We start from the raw sequence: 16,702 nt of genomic DNA, 5'->3' as shown, positions 1-16,702 counted from the left end.
TGAGAGTGCCTGAGACGTTTGTCTGTCGTAGAGCTTTATTGAATTTCCTCCTGAATCCAGTCGACTTGGAAAATGAATACACTGACATGAAAAATATGGAAATAAATCCTGATTTACATATTGCTAAGGGGAAAGTCACATCATTTTCCTGAAGTTCTCCATGGCTTCTTTTACTTTCTCCAGTTCAGTTTGGCTCTGCCGTAGCTGTGGAGGAAAAAGGAAGTCATTAGTTAGCAGAGCTTCACGACACCTTCGACAAAACCCTGAGAGCCAATTTGTTTTTCCCACCTTCTCCGCATCCAGTTCCTGCACCTTCACCGGCACCTTCTCCTTGTAGTCACTCTTTGCCATCTTCTCCTTCAGCTTCTCCATCGCTTTCTCCAAGTCGCCCTTCTTTGTCATCAGCTTAGCCACTTCTTTCTCCACATCAATGATACCCTGAGGGAATTAAAGGCGAAGAAGAACATTAATATTATGGCTGTTCAAAGGAGATTTAGATGGAAGGAGGAGGAGACTTAATTAGAATAGTATTTATCATAATGGTGCATTCCTCTTATAATATTCAAAGCTGAAAAGCAACAGTTACATTGTAGTTGTTGGCAATAGAAATAGTCCTTGAGTCCTCCAGTAATACAAATACAGTATACTTAACTAAGAAATAAGTGGTAATGGTGCAAGTAAAATATGGGAATAATTAACTCTATACATGTAACATCAAAGAATGTCAAATTAAAAACTACAGTGGAATGAAATACTGAATATTGTCAGTTTCACGATAGCTTTTTATTAGAAACATCCCCCTTTCTCTTAAAGTTTTATTTATTCATATTCTACTTCCTAAAATGTTTGTTTCATTGGTGAGTTATCTGTCAAGAACTTTTTGGTCATCATTTATTTTATTATATATATTTTTACCTCCTCATGTTCCTTGAATTTTTAAGGTTAAGGTTTTACGCAGCATGTGCAAAAAACATGTTCTCTGTTTAAATTTGTGTGCCATGCTGTTAAAGCAGTTTGAGCTGCACCTGGTGTATCGAAAGTGCTATACAAATATAAAGCTGCATTAATATTATTATTATAAAATGTTGGGGAAGATTTTGCTTAGGTGTTTAACCTTTGACACGGCTCATAATTTTCTCCTTCATATGTCTGCGTTCCCATGGCATAGTTCTTTGGCCTTGGTGCTGCTGTAATGTCCCTTAAGGAGGGGGGGGGGCAGCTTGGGCGCTTTGTTGATGCCAGTCTATGACCGAGCACAAGCTGACCTGAGACAGTTATTGTTCAGGGACGTCTTATCTGGAACGTAGGCTCCCTGACATACATTATTATCCAATGTGCGACAGCTTTAGTTAGATTTAGGATCCGTATTTGTTTATCCTGGCGACTGAAGAATGCTGATTGTCCATTCTGAACTGCTTAAAAACTCGTATTATAGAAGAGTTCTTCAGACTCGGTCGGGACACCGCTCTGTCAACTCGTGGCTGCAGCACATGTCTTGTCAATTCTTCGGCCGTTAACTTCCTAATAAACCCTCAGTGTTTGCCATCAAAGTTCCAGCTCTCCCCTTCTCTCTAAGTTTCGTCTCCACTGCTTCAGAAGTTTCCCTCACATAAAATATAAATATGTTACAGGGTCTAACCCGGGTAACTTACTCTCGCCGTGCGCCCTCAAACCAAAATGCAGTGATGCCCGAAAACAATATTTCGATTTCGTCAAAAACTGTACAATTACTCCAAAAATCTGAAAATCATATCAAACAGATCGTCAGACGGCAGAGACAGGTTTGTTTTTACGGGGCTCCGATACACGCTGTGTTCTCGTGAGAATTGATTTATCTTATATCCATGAGCAGCACCTTCATACTATAGAAGAAACCCTGTGTTGAATGAACATGTAATACTTAAGTAGTCATGTAACTTGTCTAAACAGAACCAGTGAATTTAAATGTTTGCAACTTTAGGAAGAGACATCATCATGCATCAACGCGTGTCTGAGGGAGTAAAACCAGAGCTAAAGTATTTACACGTCAGGTGAAGGGAGCGGGGTGAGAAACCAATCACGTCTGACTCACCTTGAGCATGAGGTTGACAGTACATCTGTCAGATGCGATGGCCACAGCGCAGCCTCCTGGGACGGGCTGCTCTGCGGTCAGAGGGAGGACGGCCTGAGAGTAAGACAGCGTCTGGATCTGCAGGCTGTGCCTCTGCAGCAGGGACGCCGTCGCCGAGTCCGTGCACTGCAGGTAGCCTGGGGAGGAAGGGCGATGAAAGTTTAGGCATCATATCTGAACATTTGAGCAGTTCATATATTGGCAGCCCACTGCTCCCAACACTAGGATGGGTCAAAGGGAAATTTCCCCTCCGCGGGACCATTAAGGGTTTATTCTTCTTATCTGGTTTCATTGTTATTATCTTTATTAATACCAATACAAACACAACATTAGTATCGTCTTTCATATTTTGACATATTTATATTTGGTACATATTGTACTATAATGGGCGGGTTTCTACTTAAACTTCTTATGTTATTAACATATTTTCACATTTCTATCAACTGCCACGTTCCCTAATCTCCCCCGGGATAAACAAACTATTCTGAGAGTGAAAACTTCAGGAAGAAAGTCAGGATTCAATAAAAGCTGTGGATGAAATATTGAGGAAAAAGGCCAGTTTGGTTGAAATTGGTCAACCTTTTATTCGTCTCTCACTTTTACCAATTATATAGAGTGCTGAAAGTATCATGCTTCTTACTTAGTCCTGCGTTTAAACCTCACTTTGGTACAACAATTGCACAGAAACATTCTCAGCTAAACTCACTTAAACTCTCAAAAGCTATAAGCAGCATTTTATATTGTAGCTGGTCCGACTTCTCTAAAGTATATAGTGTTCTGTAGTTTTATATATTAGTAAGTAAGAAGTGTATCATATATAAAAGTACAATAATTGCCTCTGAATCAGTGAAGTGGAAGTATAAAGTACTTGAGTTAAACGGAGATAATCATTTACCTCAAATCTATACTTAGATAAAGTACTTGAGTTAATGTTCCTTTCCCCACTTATTATATTAATCAGAGTGTGAGCCACAACAAGGTGAAATGTAACTTGATAATTGAGATACTAAATAAACCAAGATGTGTTTCTCATTTACTGAATGACTGAGTGTGTGGGCTTACAGTCGGCTCTGGTCTTGGTCAGGTTGTAGTCGGCCCTCAGCGAGCGGATGGTCTTGATCACCGTCATCACGAACTCCATGTCGCGGTCGACCTCCTCACTGTGCCAGCAGAACTGCAACAAGTCACAGAAACACACATTCATCACTAAGACAGAAGGAGAACAACAGCAGGAAAAATGAACTTCAGTGACCATCATTTAAAATAAGTGATGTGCATCTCGTGAAAAAATCACAAGTTCAGATCAAGATTTTGTATCCTAAAACAAAAAGGAAAACCAGCAGCGAAATGTTTTGTTGTTGAAACTCAATAACGTTAAACACTCCAACTATATATTTGTTTGTTTAAGTAGCAACATACTTCTGACACATTATACCTTGCCCTAACAAAAACAATTGGGAAAAGGAACAAATTAAATACTAAAATGACACCAACTAAACGTATCTGACTCTGAAAACCAAATCAAAATGAAAGAGGAATCCACTAATCAAAACTAAATAAAAGTTCCTGGTTCAACATCAAATTCAAGGACGTAGCACAGCATAGTGGAGTAGGTTAAAGTATTATTACAAACCTTCTTTGGATCTTTTTATAATAATAAATTCCAGGCTTTAAAAGAATCTCAATTGATTTTTTAGTAAATATATAAATTCAAGCACTCTTAATCCTCAAAGTCGATTCATGTCCTCTCCCGAAAATAGCTCCCAATCCCCCTAGTCCCGAACTCACCTCCTCTGAGTCGGGGTACAAAGTGACGCTGATGCTGGGGGGGTCACTCTGAGGTCGTCTTCGTGGTAACCTCTGGTAGAGCTCCTCGCTGACGAAGGGCATGATAGGAGACAGGAGCCGCAGACCGACGTCCAGACAGGTGTAGAGCGTCTGTCTGCAAACCAGCGCCTGTCTCTGGCTGCTGCCGTCCTCCTCGGCTTTGCTGAACACCGGCTTCACGCTTTCCTGCAGCACAGGGACAGAGGGGGAGGGGGGGGGTCAGATTCTGTAACATTTGAGACGCCGTTCAAGATGAATGTCACAGAGATGCTCACCAGGTAGACGTCACAGAGCTCGTACAGCCAGAAGTTGTAGATGGCGGTGGTGATGGTGGGGAACTCGTAGGCCTTGAAGCCGGCATCACAGAGAGCGACAGCAGCGCTCAGACGAGACAAAATCCAGCGGTCTGACACGCTCTCCTCTCCACACAGCTGAGGGGGGCGAGTAAAGGACAAACCAAAGAGGAAATGATTCAGGGGTTTCCTCCTATAGGTCAATAGTTCATGAATACAAAGCATGGCAAGAGAAACCCCCCGACACAACAAACATAATAGATCAGGAGATGAATATGAATGGGTTTGGATCAGAGTTTGTTTATGTTCTCCGTGTCCTTGATCCCTCCCCCGTTCTCACCTGGGCTTTCTCCGACGGCACAAAGTTTTCTCCGAGTGTCTTCATGGCAAACTTCACAGCGTTCCACAGTTTGTTGCAGAAGTGACGGTAGCCCAGGATGCGGTTGACATCCAGGTTGATGTCCCTCCCTGAGAGACGCACGCACGCACACAAGAATAAAGGATGAGTTCTGAGTATACTTTGAGAGAGCTGACCTTGTACCCACTGTTTATTCAATGCTTTGATAGATTTTATGTAGTCAACGCTGGTCTCCAGCAACAACACGGGAGACAGTAAGAAGGAGAAAAATGAGCTAACCTTGGCTGGTGTAGGCACACAGGGCGAAGCGGAGAGCATCTGTGCCGCACTCTGGGATGCCATTAGGGTAGTCTGACGTCTGGCCCTGCTTGGCCTTCTCCACCTCCACTGGATCCAAGTTGCTGTCTGTCAACAGGGCGTGAAGACCCTAGAGGGGAGGGGGGGTCAGGGATAAGTTAGGATGTGTCGTTGCACCTTAAATAGGCCCTATTATGCTTTTAGGGGTTTTCTCTGTCCTGTCGTGTGTTATATAGGTTTGAGTGCATGTAAATGGTCTGCAAAGGCTAAAATTCACAAAGACCCCTCCAGAGGGAGTTTCTCTCCCACACTTGCCTGAATTGGACAACACTTGCGCTTCTATTGGCTAGCGCTCCAACACATACTGTATGTGATAGGCTAAGGGGCGGGACATCACTACAGTGTTGACCAATCAGAGCAGACTGTGCTCTGGTTTCAGACGGAGGGTGAAAAGAGGAGCTACAGCACAGATTGAGCATTAATGCATGGAGACATGTCCCAGTAGAGACATAAATACAAATATGAACCTGAAATTGATGGCTTAATGTGCCCTCTTTAAAGTGTTGAGAGTGATGAGAGAGAAAACACTTCACCCTGAACCCTAAAACATCTATTTATCGAGGATCGTAAAACTTCTTTAACTTCTTTAAAAGTTCTCAAACATTTCCATTACATATATCATCACTGAAAAAAACCAATTTCCTCTTCTCATATTGAGGATGAAAACAACAACAGCTGTGTGTTTTAATAGGCAGCAAAGCACATTTAAATGGTTGTTATTATTACTAAGGGTATAGTGTGGTTTAACTCAAGTCCTTCAGTGCCCTCTAGAGGACAGGTCAGCTGCGTTTCCAGGGAGGAGATTGATGACCTCCATTAAAGCTTGTTGGGAGAATAAAAGGTGCTCAATAAAGTTTACATAACTCTCTGAGGCTCGGGGGAGTGTGTGGTGACTCTGTAAAACACAACCCGGAAGAGACTATGCACATATTTGAACGTGCATCAAAAGGCTTTACCTCCAGGGAGATCCCTGTGATGACGTCCAGAGGGTCAATGACGTTGCCCAGAGACTTGCTCATCTTCCTCCCGTGGGCGTCCCTCACCACCGCGTGCAGATAAACCTGTAGCAAAAGCATTATTATTGCTGAGTCACGCCCTGCTGGAGGCACTGATATCACACCCTGCTGTGTTCTGGTCGGGTCTCACCTCTTTGAAGGGCAGCTTGCCGGTCAGTTTGAGGCCCATCATCACCATCCGAGCCACCCAGAAGAACAGGATGTCGTGGCCCGTCTCCAGCAGCGTGCCGGGGTAGAACACGTTCAGGTCCTGGGTCTACAGGAAGCATTAAAACACACTTTAATCCAACTTTTCCAATACATACACACACACACACACACCTCTGGACACCCAGCGACTGACTTTGAAAATGAGTCTGAAATATAGTCAATTTATTTATAAAACTATCCAAATGGCTATATCTTCTTTATCATACTCACATATATTAATAAAGAGCTTCAATAAAGGTCTCTAAAGTATTCATATTTATTGTGTCTACAGTGTCTTCAGTCTTCTGTCTGTACTACTGCCAGGTCTATAGTGTAACTCGGTTTTTGTAATGCGCTTTAAACCAATAATACTGTTTATATCTGTCATATTTTACTATAAATTCACTGCTTCTTTTTGCACTTCTGGTTGGATGCTAACTGCTTTTGTTCATTAGTGTGTGTTCTCTGTGCAATGACAATAAATTGGAATCTAATCAGATCTAATTTATTCTAACCTAATTGAAGATGGCCGTGTGTTACGTGCTCTCTTTTACTCTCTCTCCTCCTGGGTTAATTTCTAATGTCACTTCTCTCACCCCCTCGGCTAATTGGGGAATGTAATATTGAGCTATTTAAAAAAAAAAAAATCATATTCATGTCATGTCTCCCCGTCAGAAACTCTAGTTCTAGTTCACATTGATGGCAGATGCTAGGCCTTCATCCGGTTCCCTTTTCACCATCCATTAGTGTAATCGTGCTTTTGGTTTGTACAGTTATGGTTACAGGCTCTCTCTCAACACACACATATTTTGAGTGTAATTAATTTGCCAAAAAACAGAGAGGAAATATGCAGCGAACAATGTTTGTGGAATCATGATTCATCCTTTTGGCGATGATATTCATGAAGTCAAAGTCTGATGTTGTGACAACCAGAAAACTAAACTTTTTGAAAGTTATTCAACACTTTGAGGTACAGAGACAGACGCCATCTGCAGGAAGGCCTTTATGTTCCTCTAGTAAGGATTTCACTTGAATTATTCTTTGTTAAGAGTTGTTTTAAGGCAGCGGCAACACACATTTCAAACTGACTACTTGAGAACGAAAAGTAAGACTTTTACCAAATGAAGATTTGAAAAAGCACGGAGAAGAGAGGCACTCTTTCCGTCCACAAATAAATGTAATCTATAATATCACAGCCTCTTCTGATCAATTACTGTGTCCATGGGGTCGTTTGGGCCCCTCTTTTTGGACTAATTTCCTTTTTGAGCAGCTGTTTCTGGTTCTTTAAGCCTCTCCTAAGGTGTACTCTTTATGTTAATATTAAGGAGGATTGTGCAACGCCTTAGTTATTTAACTTAAAATAAAAAGTCATAATCAGGGTTTTGTCTGAAGCCGGGTAACAGGAGGCGCTGCGCCCTCAAACCAAAATGCAGATTTTCCCCGTAAAATGTTAAAGTGATGCCAGGAAACAATATTTCTGTTGGTTAAGAACGGTATAACGACTCCAGAAATATGAGGATGGGGTCAGATGTCTGGTCAGACGGCAGAGACAACTTTTGTTTTTACGGAGAATAAATAGGGGATGGATGTCCGGTGGGTCTGCCGGTGGACGAGTGGCAGGCAGCAGGCTGACACTGAAACTGAGATTTCTGATCCTTTCTTTTACTCTCCTTTTTTCTGCAGAGGAAGTAAAGAAACCAGAACTCTGGATTTATGTGTTGTTTGAGGTGCAATATATGACTCAGCAGCTTTAAGACAAGACGGAGCTATTATTTTCCACTTGCAGGATTTTCACCGGAAAGTGGGCGGGGCATATTTTGGGTCTGTGACGCCAGCGCCCTCATACTATATTTTTCTAAAAGAACCCTGATAATGATGGAATCTTAAGTATTCAAGGAAACATATTACGGACAGGTCAGAAGGTGACATTGTGCAAATCATTATATTTTATAGGAAACCTTCAGATGAATTTGAATGAAACTCTACTAATTAAGATGTTTCATGCATTAGTCATTTGGGTGGTGGCATTTCCTGTTAAAAGGTTTCCTTTCAGGGTCTCCCGCAGCACTTTACAGCCTCCGCCTTAACTAAGGTCTTCCAAAAAATATATATATATGAGCGATCCCCGTGTTACTCTGTCCTGTTTTCTCTCATCCCAAACCATGACCAACGCCAGCCTCCCTTCTCTGCATGAATTGGAAAAACCAAAAATTGCAGGATTGTTCATGCGACGAAGCAGGCCTAACTCACCCTGCGCGCCTCCCCCCCCCCCCGGACAGGAAACCCTGCCTTTATTATATATTTAGTGTGTTTCTTCTGCAGAAATTCTCCAATCTACTGCAAAAGTTGCCATTTGTGTCAGTATAAGGGTCAGTGACCTCAGTGTTTTACCTCATTAGGCCATCCGAAGATGGAGAAGGGGAAAATGCCAGACGAGAACCAAGTGTCCAGAACATCCTCGTCTGAAACACGGGGAACAAAAGTTACCTAATGTGTATGAATATGGAGCGGGAATTAATCACATTAGGTGAATGTGTGTAGTAGCAAAACATGAAGGGATTAGATAACCTTTAGAATAATTGTAGTAATGAGCCGTCTAAATTAAAAAGAGGTCAGTCTCACCCTGTCTGAGGGAGATCTTGTCAGCGGACACATTGAAGCGTTTCGCCGCCTTCTCTCTGACCTCGTCCTCCGACTTCCCACTGATCCAGTAATGGCCGTCCATGTCCTGCAAGGAGAAAACCAAGAGGAAATATTTTGAAATAAGACTGTATCGGTTTTCTGAAAGCACACTGACTTTAACAAAAGTGACAGACAACATCTTACCTCTCCTGGTTTCACTGAGGGATCGTTGACGGTGATGAAGTAAGCGGGAATACGGTGACCCCACCACAGCTGCCGAGAGATGCACCAGTCCCTGAGAGGGAGAGGACATATCAATAAATCTATCCATCCATCCATCTATCCATCTATCCATCCATCCATCTATATATTCATCCATCCATCGATCTATCCATCCATCCATCCATGTATATCCATCCATCCATCTATATATTCATCCATTCATCCATCCATCCATCTATCCATCCATCCATCTATCCATCCATCCATCCATCTATTCATCCATCCATCCATCCATCCATCCATCCATCTATTCATCCATCCATCCATCCATCCATCCATCCATCCAGCCATCTATCCATCCATCCATCCATCCATCTATCCATCCATCTATCTATTCATCCATCCATCCATTCATCCATCTATCCATCCATCTATCCATCTATCCATCCATCCATCCATCCATCCATCTATTCATCCATCCATCTCATTGTTTTCTTACATATATTTAGAGCTGCAACAATTAGTCAATTAACTGATTATTTGTTATAACATGTATTAGATTTTTCACTGCCATACATTCTCACTTTACAGGACTGTAATTTGCTCTGTGTGCATGTCTTACCTGACAGTAATGTAGGTAGGTTGGGGTTTTGGAGAACATTTTCTGAAGAAATCTCTTTTTTATGGACATTTTACGGACTTTAATATTTATGGAATAATTCCAGAAAATAATTGGCGAATCAATTTCAAATTAAAGTTACCATAACTTGCTGTCCTGCCATTATGAGATTCTTTATAAAGATAATTGCACATTCCCGGTGTGAAATTGCCATTTGAAAACTGCCAAGATTTCAGTTCAATGGCCAAGAGCAAATACTGTACGAACCAAAATCAGACTAGTCACCGTGATAAAAGAGAGGAGTTATGCACAGATAATTACCTGATGTTGTCCAGCCAGTTGAACCAGGTCTTGAGGTGATGGTCGGGGATGATTTTGAGGCGTCCCTCTCTGACGGCGTCTGCGGCCTGCTTGCCCATATCAGCGCAGCTCACATACCACTGCGGCTTCAACAGCGGCTCCACGATGTCCTTGGAACGGCTGATAGGGCAGAATCACATCGGGGCTTAAAGGAGGATCCAGGAAGATCTAAAAAACCTGTGTTCTACTTATGCAACTCACTGTACCTGCAGACTGGGACCACCATAGGGTTGTCTTTGATCTCTCTGAAGTGGCCCCTGTCCTTGAGAGCCTGCAGCACGGCCTTCCTGGCCTCGAAACGCTTCATACCCTGCAGACAGAATAGTTAAAAAATGAGATATCAAGACATGAAAGTGCTACACCGAGCAAACTGTGAGGAAGGCTGACTTTTGAGTGCGGAAATGGCATATTCTGCAGGGGGAAGGGGCGATAATGAGACACTATACCAGGAAGGGAGGGGGCACGTTAATGAGCAGGCCGTTCTCGTCCAAGATGTTGATGAAGGCCAGATTGTGTCTCTCTCCAACCTCGTAGTCATTATGGTCGTGGGCTGGGGTGATTTTGACAGCACCTGAGCACAGAATGGTGCAGAGGAACAGAAGAGGGGAGGGGGGGGGGAGCCATAATGAGGGAAGTGGCATGGCGTAACGACCTGTTATGATCACTTATTCTCAGCACGCCGCAGCGCCACAGACAGATTGGCTCTTCCTGTAACCATGCCTACCTGTTCCAAAGCTCATGTCCACGAAATCATCGAAGACGATCGGCATCTTGCGGTCGCAGAACGGGTGCAGCACCATTTTGCCCTTCAGATGTTGATACCTGGGGTCAGCGGGGTGCACGGATACCCCGCTGTCTCCCAGCATGGTCTCGATACGAGTTGTTGCCACGATCACCTCCTCGTCTGAGCAACAGAGAAAGAAAAAGGTGTTACAGAAGTGGCACAAGGTGTTTGTACGTTATATCCGCCGTGTGCTCACATACCTGTTCCGTCCACTTTGTAGGCGAAAGACACCAACACCCCAAACTCCACCTTCTCTTTGTAGCCAGGCACAGGCAGCAGCGTCCTGCCAGTGAGCTCCTTCTTATCCACCTGAACCCAAACACAGATTCAATCAGGAGAGCACAGCATGCACAGCGCTGATAAACAGCCAGCCAACAACAGGGTCAACCAGTAAGGCTGGGCCCCTTCACCTTCTTACTATAGCTGTAGCTTTGTTTACATAATTCATGCACACAATACCTCGTCTGATGAATAATGTCCGATACAAACGTTTCAGTGCATTTATTTTACAGTTACTGTCCATTAAATACAAATCAGCTTTCAATCAGTGTACAAAACATGACATCTAAAACACAACGAGTGCATGTGTGTGTGGTCACAAACAGATTTCTCTTCTAGCAGACCCTGAGTAAACTAACATTGGTTCTTACTCATAAACTGAGTGCTAATTGGCCACAGAACATATATGTTATTTACAGGACTATTATAGGGGGCATAAACTTGCAGGCAGACAAGGGATGAGGGGAGAGAGAAGAAGCAGAAAGCAACACTTCCCTATCCCCTTAGGCAATAGAAATGCCCTCCAAATGTAACTTCTGCAGCAAAAAAACACGCCTAACTTCTCAAATGCATCAATATTAAATTTTGTGTTAACAACAAGCGCCATAAAAAACAATTTCCTGGACGAAATATAGGATGCATTTTAAAACATGAGGGTTTAAAAATAGAAGTATCTGACCAAAGACCCTAAAATCAGACCAGCTTTTGTCAAAACAAATGCACCCAGCGTCAAACCCTGAGTTTCAACCCTCAGAAATAAATAGGCTGACAAACGTTTGTGATTTTACTTTTTATCTCTCTAATAAAATGCATACTTGCCTCTATGTCGGAGATGGCAGAGTTCAGCGTGCAGGACCAGTTGACCAGCCTCTTGCTCCTGTAGATCACTCCCTCATCGTGCATGCGGATGAAGGCCTCTTGGACAGCATAGGAGAGTTTCTGGAGACGGATACAGTCATGAGAAACAGGAAATGAGGGTCTTTTTTCAAATTAGTTCAGGGATTTCAGAGGATTTACTTGGTCCATCGTGAAGCAGGCTCTGTCCCAGTCCAGAGAGGAGCCTAGCTTCTTCAGCTGGTGGTAGATACGGTCTCCCTTCCTGAAAAGGCAAAAGGGACCAGGTTATAACTGTTTATTCCAGTGTTATTCAAAGCTGAAATCACTCATATATCCGTCTTTCTACTACTCCCTCCACTCACTCGTTCTTCCATTTCCAGACTTCCTGGATGAAGTTTTCCCTGCCCAGATCGTGCCGGCTCATGCCCTTCTCTCTCATCAGCTTCTTCTCCACCACCACCTGTGTGGCGATGCCAGCGTGATCACAGCCCGGGTTCCACAGGGTGGTCTCACCTCGCATCCTGTGCCTGGAAAGATGGAGGGAAATCACGGCAATTTAAAACACACACAGCTTCTAGAAATCACAGATCAGAAATCCCATGATGTAACAAGAGCCTTACTGAAAATATGACTCGATATTTCAGGCTTTCTAGTTACCATCTGGTGAGAGAATCCTGAATGGCGTTGGTGAGAGCGTGACCCAGGTGAAGGGATCCGGTCACGTTAGGCGGAGGGATGCACATCATGAAGACACCGCGAGGGTTTGCATCGCCAATACTCTTCCTCTGCAGAACGTAGTGAGACAGACGCACGTTATTTCAGACAGAGATGCTTAATAAACTACATCTAACTTGATCCGTTTGACATATGTGTGAAACACGTGCTGTGTGGGTTCACAGTGACTTTGACCTTTAATCACCAAATTCTAATCAGTTCATCCAGAAGTTCACGGGAACATTAAGCCAAATATGATTAAAGCCAAAATCAACAGTCGTCGCAGGTGTAGAGGCATTAAAATACGTGTGAACGGGGAGCTTCCTTACCCCGTACTCAGGCTTGAAGAATCCCTGCTTCTCCCACCAGGGATACCAGGCCGCCTCCACATACTGAGGACTGTAGGAGTCAGGGAGCGGGCTTATCACATCTGAAAGTAAAAAAGAAAAAGGGTTGACATGATGTTAATCAATCACAATGAAATACAGAAGATGGTTGTGTTATAAAGGGTATCCATGGAGGTCAGTGTCTTTCATGAAACAACCCCCCTCACCACCATTAAGGGGCAACATAAACCTGCTATGGTTTGAATGGTTTTTTATAATGGCCAAAGCAATTGTATATTTTGCATTGTGATGATTTTAGTCATCAAAACAGACTCTTCTATGGTGACTGTGCTAGTTATTGTAGCTAGACTTTCACTTAACTTTCAACGTTTGGTTCTGTTTTTATTCTTTATTACCTCTACCAAAGAGGTTTTGTTTTTTTAGGTCAGTTCGTCGTCTGCAGGGATACAGGAGAAAATACCTGCCCGATTTTCACTAAAATTGGTGGAAGGATGTAAAGAACCCAGAATATTTTGGGGCTGCTCTGATTCACGGGACAGAGACACTAATTATATCTGCAGAAAATCAATCTATCTGTATCTGGTAACAAGCACACCTGGCGTTACAAGAGAGGAAACGCTCGCACCATGTCTGATTAATCACCTTTTTTCTCCCCGGGGGCTGTGGGGACATTGTATGCGATCACTCCCAACTCCTTCTTTTCTGGTTTGACCTTTTTCTAAAAGACAGAAGAGCAAAACACATGTGATCAAATGGTCTTTGACGAACTGAAAACGTTTGTAACTAAGCTGTGTCGCTGATAGAGATCGTATATATGTTTTTAAGAAGCTAAACCAGTGTCTTACAATAACTTATATCTGTAGAAGTGAAGTGTCCATACCTCTGTCTGTGGCTGAGTCTTTTTCTTTGCCTCCATGTCTTTCTTCTGCTGGAACTTCTCCAGCTTTTCTCTCTTCTTAGCATCCTTCTTCAGCTGGGCTTCTGTCTTTGGTGGGCCTGAAGGAGAATCATGACAACATCAGAAAACTGTTCCCACAAAGAAGAAATATCCATGACTGGTGGCAGCAGACTTCCTCACCGTTAGCTGCAGCGTCAGCGGATTCAACAGCAGGACTGGCAGTCGCAGCTTTAGGACTGGCGGGGGGAATTGTTTTGGGGGTTACTGGCCCCATCTTCTCACAGAGAGTGATCGTCCCCAACACCTTCAGGAACTGAGGCTGATTCGTGCAGGTTGTGAACCACCTCGTAACATTGGTCAAGACTTTCCTGTCTGATGGCTCCAGGACCTAAAAAGGAATATAATCAGACTTCGGTTAACTGATAAATATCCTTTAGTATCCGCAGGTATTCAACTTGTAGATTTCCATCTGCCTATAGGTAAACAAAATCAAACAGATAGACATTTTTCTGTTGTGTCGCATACATTTTGTGCCGGACAAATGTTAATTTAGTTATCTGGGGATTTGGAGGAACAGGTGCCTGCGTACTGCCTGCATGGCTCTGTGCGAGTATTATACAGTCAGTGAAGGACCAGACATTCAGTTTGAAAAACATATATTTCCATTGCAACTGCATTCAGATTAGCGAGATAATCTATACTAAACGCACTGAGCTGCATCAAGGTAGAAAAGCTTTCACAGGAAGTTAGATCAGTTACGGGTAGAGTTTGGATGGGTGGTTTTTAATTGTTTAGTATGATTGAATGTGTGCTCATTAAAAGATAGTGTACTGAAGGGGTGAATGACTGTATATCAGTTATATATATATTATTTCCCTGGCACAGAAGGGCAATAGATAAAAATGAGAACTATGTAAACAACAACAAAACGATGGTATCTGCTACCACCCAAATTAAAAATTATAACAGCAGGCCCACAATTTCACAACCAGTGCACTCCTATCTTTTGTTGGCAAACACGGGTGAGATTTCTTTGTACCGAGTAGTTTGTACGACAGAACATTGCACATCATACATACATATTTGAAAGGCAGGAGAACAGCTGTAGCCACAGCCATATCAGCCAGGGTGATGCTCTCCCCCACCAAGAAGGTTCTCGGCTCCAGCGCCTTATCGAGAACCTTTAGTACACGCATCATCTCTGCACGGGAACTCTGCTGGAGCTGGAAACATACAATCACTTCTTTAAGAATAAATCAAAGAATAAAACACACATATGTCCAAATAAGCAGTTTGGCTGCACCTCATACCTTCTTATCCACTCCCGACATCCCCATCAGAGGGAAGACCACAGCACAGGACACCGGGGTGAGCTCATTGTCTGCAAAGCTGAGCCACTGCCACACCTGGCTCTGCTGCTTTGTATCGACACCGGCTCTCTTCCCCTGATTCGCCAGGTACCAGGCCACAGCAGGGGCCCCGCTCAGGATGGAGTTGCTTTCCCCAGCGCCCAGCACCAGGATGGGTCTGGAGCGAGCATTCAGGGAAGCAGGAGGGTCCTCTGTGAGGGTCCGGGGACGGGACGACGGACTAAACTCTGCAGCGATGAGAGTCAGGAGGCTCCTGAAGTCATCAGGGTGAGGGGACACATAGAGAGTGGCCATCTCTGGTAGAGACACAGACAGTATGAACATTATTTATGTGCAATACATTCTGCTAACATTATTATTACTAGCTGCTACTCCTAGTGAGTACAACCACTACTGCAACAGGACTCGCAACTATGTGCAATAATGATTTTACTTCGACTCTACTTTGCTGTAACAATCTAAATGTCCCATTTGTGGCACGAATAGAGGAATTCTGATTCTGAACTGGTTTGAATTTGTGCTTATTTTCTGTCAGCTGTCAGTGAGTAGTTAGCAAAACAAGTATGCCTGAAGTACAATAAAACGCATTCATGCATGATAAGGGTGGAGTGGGTGTGTTTGCCTGTAAAACCAGTTAAAGAGTGTGGCATCTATTAAGTTAACCAGAGGCGGAATGTGAAAACAAGCAGTTTAAAGGTATCTAAGAACACATAATATACTCGTATTTTAGCATTTCAAAGCGTCATATCGCGGCTAATTTAGCTATTTAAAAATGTGTTTCACTTTCTTCAAAGCTCATCTCGGCCACCTGTCAAAGGCTGACGAAAACTCATGCAACACAGGCTAGTTAGCTTTAGCTAATCAGACCAACTAAAGCTCGAGTTATTGTGAGTGCATGCTGAGTTTGAGGCTCGTGCGCTTTAATAAGCGGTTATTTAAAAGTCGCTTTTAATTCAGTGTTTTATAAAACCAGGGCTTTTATTTGAACGTTTCTTTAAAATGTTAATCCTACCTTTGAATGAAACAGAAAGAGACGTCAGCTTAAGTCAGCATCCACAGCAGAGCCACATGAGTTCCTCTGCCTGCTGTCTGATGCAACCAAACACTTCCGGGTTTCACCAGCTGCTTCCGCCGCAAACCGAAAGTCCATAGAATGATTATTAATAATAATAACAATAATAATAATAACATAAAAACAACAACCAGTGTTGGGAAGTATGAAAACATGTTTAAATGAATAAGTAAAAGCGTCAACATCACAATCCAAACATATACAGTAACAGTTTCATAATTCAAATATTTTCAAAATAAAATCATTTAATTTACCAAATTGCTCCTAATTATTGAGTACATTTTTTAATTATAGTATATTTGGTATTATTATAAAGTCACATTAGGATACAAGCAATATTTGTAATATGTTGGCACATTTTTAAAATGATTATAAAGAGCCAAGTAAGATTCGTATTAATATTAATATATGTGTTGTGACAATGTTCC

General features: G+C 42.8%; 1 protein-coding gene across 2 annotated transcripts; it reads right to left on the bottom strand.

Annotated features, from left to right (window-relative positions):
* Window positions 1-17: 17 nt before the first annotated feature.
* vars1 (valyl-tRNA synthetase 1) lies at window positions 18-16,313 on the bottom strand. 2 transcript variants are annotated; one of them, XM_063878253.1, is made up of 29 exons: window positions 16,215-16,313; window positions 15,143-15,498; window positions 14,912-15,055; window positions 14,013-14,220; window positions 13,815-13,930; window positions 13,577-13,652; window positions 12,917-13,017; window positions 12,531-12,658; window positions 12,236-12,400; window positions 12,054-12,135; window positions 11,856-11,975; window positions 10,958-11,066; window positions 10,698-10,877; window positions 10,420-10,544; window positions 10,180-10,283; window positions 9,935-10,093; window positions 8,977-9,067; window positions 8,773-8,878; window positions 8,542-8,612; window positions 6,092-6,217; window positions 5,902-6,006; window positions 4,868-5,015; window positions 4,571-4,698; window positions 4,213-4,368; window positions 3,899-4,123; window positions 3,173-3,284; window positions 2,072-2,247; window positions 289-438; window positions 18-204 (listed from the first exon to the last, which is right to left on the bottom strand). In XM_063878253.1, exons 2-29 carry the CDS (start codon window positions 15,494-15,496, stop codon window positions 136-138), a joined length of 3,834 nt encoding a protein of 1,277 aa, XP_063734323.1. In that variant the 5' UTR covers window positions 15,497-15,498; window positions 16,215-16,313; the 3' UTR covers window positions 18-135. The 2 variants fall into 2 exon arrangements, with proteins under 2 accessions (XP_063734323.1, XP_063734324.1); XM_063878254.1 differs by lacking the exons at window positions 14,912-15,055; window positions 15,143-15,498; window positions 16,215-16,313 and having other exon boundaries at window positions 12,917-13,019; window positions 13,578-13,652; window positions 14,013-14,133.
* Window positions 16,314-16,702: the final 389 nt, after the last annotated feature.

This window comes from Eleginops maclovinus, chromosome 3 (genome assembly GCF_036324505.1).
Source record: "Eleginops maclovinus isolate JMC-PN-2008 ecotype Puerto Natales chromosome 3, JC_Emac_rtc_rv5, whole genome shotgun sequence".
Lineage (NCBI taxonomy): Eukaryota > Metazoa > Chordata > Actinopteri > Perciformes > Eleginopidae > Eleginops > Eleginops maclovinus.
This window is presented reverse-complemented; position numbering and strand designations above follow the sequence as displayed.